Genomic DNA, 8,502 nt, shown 5'->3' with positions numbered 1-8,502 from the left:
GCCAATCGATTTTCAACATCCAGCGCCAGGTCTCCACTCTGGGTAGTTCCAGTCCAGGACCCATGTCCTTGAAGACCAGCATCACCCCTACCCCAGGCCAGCTGAAGACCAAGGTCACGAATGTCCGTCGCATGCGCAGGATCATCTCTGAGGACGCAGAGTGGTCACTGGCCATTGTCCCTCTCCTTACGGAGCTCTGCATTCAGCATATCGTCAAGAACTTCCAGAGTGAGTCACGTGATCTGGGCCAGAGGAGGTGGGGACCACCATACCCAGGCCTGGAAGCATTCTCAAATCCACTCCCACCCAACATCAGTAGTGTCTTCTGCTGTACACACACACACACACACACACACACACACACACACACACACACGTGTGCAGGCACATATGTGCATGCATGCACACACATACTCACACATACACACATGCACACACACGCTCACCCACAAGGATGCACATGCATACACACTCACACACACAGACACATATGCATGCACGTGCACACACAAATACACGCACGCGTGCGCTCGCACACTCAAACACACACACACACACACACACACAAACACACAGTGTGCCCTCCACGCTTTTGCCTTTCTCTGATCATGTCTGCTCTCTCCAGTAAGTTGAGCCTTAGCCACACCCTCCTTTCCCTCCTCCAGGAAGCTCTCTGGTCCCCCCCCCCCCATCTGATAGAGTCCTCAGGATACAAATGACTTCCTGGTTTCCTCTGTACTCAAGCCCCTTCCAAAGAGAACTAGCTGTCCTTTCCTTCTCTATGGACGAGGGCTTCGCGAGAACTGGGCCCTCTAACGTAGCTTGTTCCTCTTTTGCTTATTCACTGTGTGCCCCAGCAAGCTTAGATGAACTCCAGGAGGCCAGGGCTGTGTCTGATTTCTTCATTTTAAGAATGTATTGGGGGTGAGGGAGCACTCATCACAGAACACAGTGCGCATATGGAGATTAGAAGGCAACCTCAAGATGTCAGCTCTCCCTCCTCCCACATCTCCATGAGTTCTAGGGTGGGATTCAGGCTGCCACTTCTGCTCAGTATGCATTCTTTTACACCCTGATCCATCTTTCTGGACCCATGTTTTCTCCATTTTTCCCCCAGCAACATCTGGCACATAGTAAATGTTAAAATACATAGTAGTTATTCTGAAATGAATGAGTAAAGTCTGACTGGGAGTCTCAGAAGTCAGACTAGACGGTACTTTGAGAACTGGTCCTGAGATTCTGTCTGTTCTGCTCCAGGTGGGTCAGCTTGAGACCTGATACTGCCCAGTGCAATTGCCAGTTAGTTGCAGGCAAGAGCAAAGAGTGTCTCTTTAGGAGACTGTTTCTCCTCTCAAAGCAAAGTACCCAAGGCCACAAAGGTCCTTCCAAGACAGTCCAGGGCACTGTGTTGTGACGTCCCCAGCACGGTGGCTGAACCCTGTTTTCCTTCCTTCCTCCCTTCTCAAAGACAACCCTATACTGAAGCAGCTGCCCCTAGAGCACCAAAAGAAGGTCTTGAGCAACTTGCCCCCCGAGCTGCCTTTGACGGTGACCGCTAACTTGATTGACGATGAGAATTATTGGCACCGCTGCTGCGTCAAGCGCTGGGCCGTATGCCACGTGTCCAGGCACGGTGGCAGCTGGAAGCGGATGTTCTTCGAGAGGCACCTGGAGAACCTGCTGAAGCTGTTCATCCCAGGGACCACGGACCCCGGCGTCATCCTGGACCTGCTGCCCCTCTGCAGGAACTACGTCCGCCGCATCCACGTGGACCAGTTCCTCCCACCCGTGCGGATGCCGACGCCGCCTCAGGGGGAGGAGCAGTCGGACTCGGGCAGTGAGGGCGAGGGGAACGAACCTGAGAAGGACCACTACCAGCTGCAGGCCCTGGTGGCCGGCCTCAAGCACCTGGAGGAGCTGGACCTGGTGTACGGCGTCAAAGACTGCGGCATGAACTTCGAGTGGAACCTCTTTCTCTTCACCTACAGAGACTGCCACTCTCTGGCCGCCACCATCAAAGCCTGCCACACCCTCAAGGTACCACAGGCACCCAACTCACCTGCCGCCTTTCCATTGTCTCTGGGGTTGCTTCTCCCTGCCTCTTCCTCTCCTTCCACCATTTTCCTTTGTATTCATCAGTAGAGGAAGGGATTGTTTAGATACTTGGGAGGGGAGTGTTTGTTTGTTTTTGTTTTCGTTTTGTTTTGTTTTGAAACTTTGTTGAGGCTGGGTCTCCTATATCTTAGGCAGGCCTGGAACTCAGGGTGTAGCTGAAAATGACCTTGAATGTCTGATCTCCTGCCTCCACCTTACATACACAAACATGACCAAGTCCTGGGACCACATGTGTACACCACTACGCCCGGTCTAAGTGATTCTAAGGATTGATCCAAATGAAAAACCGCCCAGGCTGAGGGTGCAGCTCAGAGGCGGAGTGTCTGTAGCTTGTGAGAGGCTGTGGGTCTGACACTGGGAAAAGCTAAAAAGGCACTCTAAAGCAGATCTAGTGTAACACTTGTCTTCTTGCCGTGATTAAAATCCCTGATGGAAGCAAATGAAGGTGGGGTGGGGACTAGTCGGGTACAGTTTTCAGGGCACGGTTCGTCACGGAAGGGGAGCCGTGGTGTCAGGAGCTTAAGGAGCTAGTCAAGCAGAGAGCATAGAATGGTGCTACTCAGCTGTCTCCTTTTTATCCAGCCCAAGATCCTCACACACACATACACACAGTTAAAGTTTAACTAGATAAACCAGGCAGTGATGGCACACACCTTCAATCCCAGCACTCAGGAGGCAGAAGCATGTGATCTCTGAGTGTGAGGTCAACCTGGGCTACAGAGTGAGTTCCAGGACAGCCAGGGCTGCACAGAGAAATCTTGTCTCAAGGGGTTGAGGAGGAAGAAAGGCTTAGCTAGATAATTTAGCTAACTATTTAACTAGATAATTCCCCCAAAGCCACACCCAGAGACTCATTTCTAGGCTATTCTAAAGCTTGTCAAGTTGTCAATATTAGCCATCATAGTAGTTATATTGAAAATTTCAGGCAAGTATACCCCATGGAATATTTGGGCTATGCATCCAAACATTGAGGTTTTTATCTGAAATTCAAATTTAGCTGGACGTTCCATGCTTCTATTTGTAAAATCTGGCAGCCACCGCGTAGCTGCAATTTCACATTTCCACGGCTGCTCATTAGTGCCTTTCATCCCGTCAGACTGCTCCTTCCAGAGGGCTCAAACAGCATAATTTTGCGTTCCCCGCACCCCCTGCATCTTCAGCACCTGGGACAGGGCCCGATGCTGTCTGCTGGCTGACTGCAAAGCCGGTGGGCGAACAGCGGGTGAACGGAGGACACAGCGTTTCTGTCCCCTCTCTCTTCACAGAGCCTAGCAGCCTGCTGCTGCTCCCCTCCCCGGCCCCACCCCCGCCATGATGAACCGTGCCCTCAAAACCATAAGCCAAAGAACCTCCTCCATCCTTAACTTGCATCTGTCAAGTATTTTGTCACAGCAACAAGACATACAAACTAAAGGGGGAAAAAAGGAGTTACAACATGTTACATGTCTGGAGTTGGAGGTAGGGGCATTGAAAGGTCAGGATCATGCCTTACTACATGGTAAGTTGAAGACCAGCCTGGGCTACAGGAAACTTTTTTTTTCCCCAGAGAAAAGAACAAGGTGGTTTAGTGGTTAGGATCACATACTGACTGCTCTGGCACAAAGCACTAATTCAGTTCCCAGCACCTACACCAACTCCAGCCCCAGGGGATCTGAGCTCTTCTAGCCTCCCACATGCCCACGAGAAGGCACACATGCACAGCACACTTAAGGATCTTTTCTTTTTTTTTCTTTTTTTTTTGTTTTGTTTTGTTTTGTTTTGTTTTGTTTTGTTTTGTTTTGTTTTTTGAGTCAGGGTTTCTTTGTATAGCCCTGGCTGTCCTGGAACTCACTCTGTAGACCAGGCTGGCCTCGAACTCAGAAATCCACCTGCCTCTGCCTCCCAAGTGCTGGAATTACAGGCATGAGCCACCATGCCCGGCTAAGGATCTTTACTAAAGAGAGAGAAAAAATGAAAGAGGGAGGGAGGGGGAGAGAGAGAGCAGGAGAGGCAGAGTTGCCTTAGCTCCTGGTGCCTGGAGGGACTCACAGATCACACAACACTAACAGCTGGAAGGAAAGGGCATACGCAGAAGAGAGCAAACAGACCCCCTCTTGTAAGAACTAGCTTGGGTCCCAGGAGAGCCGCACCAGTCTCTTCCAAGGGTGGGGTTCCTAGCGACCTAGCTGCATTCCACCAGGGCCCCACCTCTAGAAGGCCTCATGGCTGTCAGGTTCACAGGGGCAGGGCCAAGCTTTAGCACTCGAAGCTAGTGTTCTCATGTCCTTTCTGTTGCTGTGATAAAACACTCTGACCAAAGCAACTTAGGGGAGAAAGGGGATTTGTTTGGCTCACACTTCCAGGCCACAGTCCGTTAGTGAAGGAATTCAAGGCAGGAACTTGAAGGCAAGCCTGCTTGTTATCCCACACAGCATGGCCTTCAACCAAGGAGCTCATGTCCCAGCCAAAGAAGGCCAGCATGACTTCTTAGGACTCATCACGAAGTAATGCTGCTTGCTGCCATTTTACTCACAGACAGCTTTTACTTTTTTACTGGTTTTCTTTCTTTTTCTTTTTCTTCAGATTTATTTTTATTATTATAAATTATACATATGGGCGGGTACATGCTCATGAGTTCAGATGCCCACTGAGACCAATAGAGGGCATCAGATTTCCTGGAATTATTGGCTGTTGTGAGCCACCTGATCCAGACGGATACTAGAAACCGAACTCCTATACCACAAGAGCTGTACAGGCTAAATCCACTGAGCTATATCTCTCCAGCCCCTTAACTAGCTTTCTGGTAAAGCTCAAGACCATCTGCTTAGGAATAGCGCCGCCCACAGTGGGCTGGACCTTCCTACATCAATCAAGGATCAAGACAGTCCCACACGGGCATGCTCCCAGTCAATCTGATCTCGGTCCTCAAGTGAGCACTTCTTCTCAGCTGTGTCCCTGCCCCCCATCACTACCGAAACACAGGAACACGCAAGCACTAGGATGGTAGTTGGAACCACCTCCATCTGCAAAGATGGATGAAGCAGAGAATCTGGAGAGAAGCCCAGTCAGGTCACCTGCCACTGTGACGTAAGGAGGATGGAGACAGGAAGGCAGAGGCAGAGGTGCCAAGGCCCCTTCTCCTGAGACCAGATGGGGAGAGGAGAGGAGGGGACTGTTTTGCAAAAGTTCCAGCTTGAGGTTGTCCAGAGTAGAGCTCCTCTCTACAGCTAGGGAGGGTCTGATGCTGGTCTAGGTTGAGCTTTGAGAACCGTGTCTTCTTGAGCGTGGCCTTGCATTTGGATGGCGTCTTAGAACGAAGCTCCAAAGGGAGGCAAAAAGAAGTGTGGCACATAGTGGTGGAGGAGGAAGAGCTTGCCAAGAAAGAGGGTAGAAGAGAGGACACAGCCTTGTGTCACAGATCCCAGCGACGGGCATGTTTCAAATCGAAGGAGCAAGCCACAGGGTAGGATGGAGCCAGGACCGGCTTAGGGGCATGGGAGGTCCCTGGGGGTGGGGGACTTCAGTGGGTGCCAGAAACAGAAGCTGGGCAGCTGTGGAGATGGAGAGAGTGGGAAGTGAGGAAGAGGGGGAGCTGTGATCAGTTTTGTCAAGAGCTTGGCTGCAAAGTGGGGAGCAGAGCTGGAACAGAGAAGGGCTTCCGGGTCTCTGAAGAGGGAATTGCATGGATTTCAAGCTGAATTGGTCCCCAAGAAAATCATCGGTTATACAGGGCAGAGAGGCTCAGGGACCAGGGACAGTGCTTGCTGGGCCTGGGACCTGAAGCAGGGCAGCTAGCATGCGACGGACAGCTGCGGAGATCTGTGTTGGTGTCACGAAAACAGTGGAGGGGCCTAGTCAGTGGCCAGGAAACAAAATAAAACAAAAGAGCAGTCATCAGTGGAAAGGGGGCTCAGAGGCATGTGAGTAGACTGGGAACTGGAAAAGCTGGCATTGTCACAGATTATGAGAGAGTTTGTTGTCCAGAGAAGTACAATTGGATTGGCACACTGTACTGGCAGGTTTTTGTGACACCAGCCAGTGACAGTGACGTAGGTGAATTTTTCCACCATCAGTTTCTTGGTCAAAAGAATTCAGAAAACCAAAATTGAGCTGGGTATGGCGATAGCCTTCCTCTCTGCCACCCACCAGCAAGTCTGCATCCCTGGGTGAGCCCACCCCCATCTGAAAGCCAGGCAGGTGTCTAACACCAGGTGTTGAGCCTCCAGCCACCTCAAATCTTCTTTCTTTACCAGCACAGGGCAGTTAGGTAGAGCAGGCTATCCCAAACTGGCAGGTGCTGTAAAACTCCTACCTGCCCGCAGATCTTCAGGCTGACCCGAAGTAAGGTGGACGACGATAAGGCGCGCATCCTAATCCGTAGCCTGCTGGACCACCCTGCCCTTGAGGAGCTGGACTTATCCCACAACCTCATCGGAGACCGCGGTGCACGGGCGGCAGCCAAGCTACTGAGCCACAGTCGCCTGAGAGTGCTCAACCTGGCCAACAACCAACTGCGGGCGCCCGGGGCACAGTCACTGGCGCATGCGCTGGCACACAACACCAGCCTGGTCTCCCTCAACCTCCGCCTCAACTGTATCGAGGATGAGGGTGGCCAAGCCATTGCCCATGCCCTAGAGACCAACAAGTGCCTCACCATGCTCCACCTCGGTGGCAATGAGCTGTCTGAGCCCACAGCCACACTCCTCTCCCAGGTGCTCCCAGTCAACACCACGCTCATCAGCCTCAACCTATCCTGCAACCACATCGGGCAGGTGAGTCATGGCTTCCGGGGCGGGTGGGCATGGGGTAGAATCCAACTACCACAGACCTAGCTAGGAGCCGACTGTGTGGTGTACTGTACGGAGTATGCGTTTTCTTCCCCTGTGAGCACTCAGGGCCCAATCTCTTTCCTTTCAGTCTTCGTGCGTCTGTGCTACACAGGCTTGTGTGAGGGTGGGCCTGTCTGAGGGTGTGCGTGTGTGTGTGTGTGCATGTGCGTGTGTGCGTGTGGGGACCCAGAGTTGATGTCTGCGATCATCTCCAGTGGCTCTTTGACCTTATTCGCTGAGGCAGGGTCTCTCGGTCAAACCCGGAGGTGCCCTCTGAAAGGACTGATCTTGCCAGCAGTTTGCTCTGGAGATCTTCTGCTTCCCTCACCCCCAATGGGCCGCTCTACCTTTCAGCGTTCCTATGGGTTCTGGAGATCTGGCCCTGGTGCTTGTGTACCAGGTGACCTCAGGGTCACCTCCAGACCCCTCTTTTTCCTTTAGCTCTTAGTTTCTGGGAAGAAAAGGTTTGATTGATTGATCGATTGATCGATCGACTGACTGATTGATTGATTGGTCGATCAATCAACTGACTGACTGATTGATTGATTGACTGATTGATTGGTTGGTTGATTGATTGATTGAAGCAGGGTCTCGCCATGTAGCCATGGCTGTCCTAGAACTCACTATGTAGACCAGGCTGACCTCAAATCCAAGATCCATCTGCCTCAGCCTCCTGGCTGCTGGGACTGCGGCCACACTTGTTGTTCCTTCTTCCACCCCCTCCAAACCTCGCCTCAGATTTCAAAGACCGACTAGTCTCAGGTTCCCAGGACTGAAGTGAAGGAGGAATGGAACGACATCATTACCATGAATCTATGTTTTTCAAAACACTTAGGTTGAGCCATCACCCTAGTCTGCCTTAACCCCAATTTTTCAAGTAGAATGGCATGTCTCAAACAGATAGGTTACACGTGGCTTTGCAAAAGGCACCCCATCTGTGTAGAAGTCTGTTCACGTGACCCTGGGGTGTGATACGAAATGACCCCTGTGCCTCACTCCTCCCCAGGACGGCGGGAAGCAGCTCCTGGAAGGCATGTCAGACAACAAGACCATCCTAGAGTTCGACCTGCGGCTGTCAGACGTGTCCCAGGAGAGCGAGTACCTCATTGGCCAGGCTCTGCATGCCAACCGAGAGGCTGCCCGCCAGCGGACCCTGAATCCTGGCCACTTCTCCTCTCCCACTAACAACTGCACTGAGAATCCTGTAGGCTAAGATGTGGACCGGGGCTAGGACAGTGATCTGATGGGTCACCTGGAAGCCACACTTTCACTTCACACCCTTGATATGCCTGCCCCAGGTTCTGAGGATGCAAGAGGAGGGGATCACGCATCTCCTTGGAATGAGCGGCCAGATGTGTATATGTGAAGATCCTTTCGCCTAAGGATGAAATGGTGATGAGCTAACTCCCACGCCTGGAAAGTGGCCATTTCTAACCAGGAATGGGGAAGGCAAAGGACTCTAAAGAGACCATCCCTTCTCAAACTCTTCATGAGCACCATCTACCTCTTGACTCGCCCTATCCCTTTCCCTTCTATTAAGCAACTAGTTGAGCCCTGATCTCAGTCTCCACACACACAC

General features: G+C 51.8%; 1 protein-coding gene across 1 annotated transcript in view; it reads left to right on the top strand.

Moving 5' to 3' along the window:
• Tcte1 (t-complex-associated-testis-expressed 1) overlaps positions 1-8,275 on the top strand; it is an 8,378-nt gene extending 103 nt beyond the window's left edge. The window contains exons 1-4 of the mRNA XM_052192166.1: positions 1-228; positions 1,469-2,037; positions 6,417-6,866; positions 7,930-8,275. The exon at positions 1-228 is cut by the window's left edge and continues 103 nt beyond it. Of these exons, the coding sequence (XP_052048126.1) occupies positions 1-228; positions 1,469-2,037; positions 6,417-6,866; positions 7,930-8,136 (1,454 nt within the window). The 3' untranslated portion in view covers positions 8,137-8,275. The remainder of the gene's footprint in view (positions 229-1,468; positions 2,038-6,416; positions 6,867-7,929) is intronic.
• The last annotated feature ends 227 nt before the right edge of the window (positions 8,276-8,502 follow it).

This window comes from Apodemus sylvaticus, chromosome 9 (assembly GCF_947179515.1).
Source record: "Apodemus sylvaticus chromosome 9, mApoSyl1.1, whole genome shotgun sequence".
Taxonomy (NCBI): Eukaryota; Metazoa; Chordata; class Mammalia; order Rodentia; family Muridae; genus Apodemus; species Apodemus sylvaticus.
This window is presented reverse-complemented; position numbering and strand designations above follow the sequence as displayed.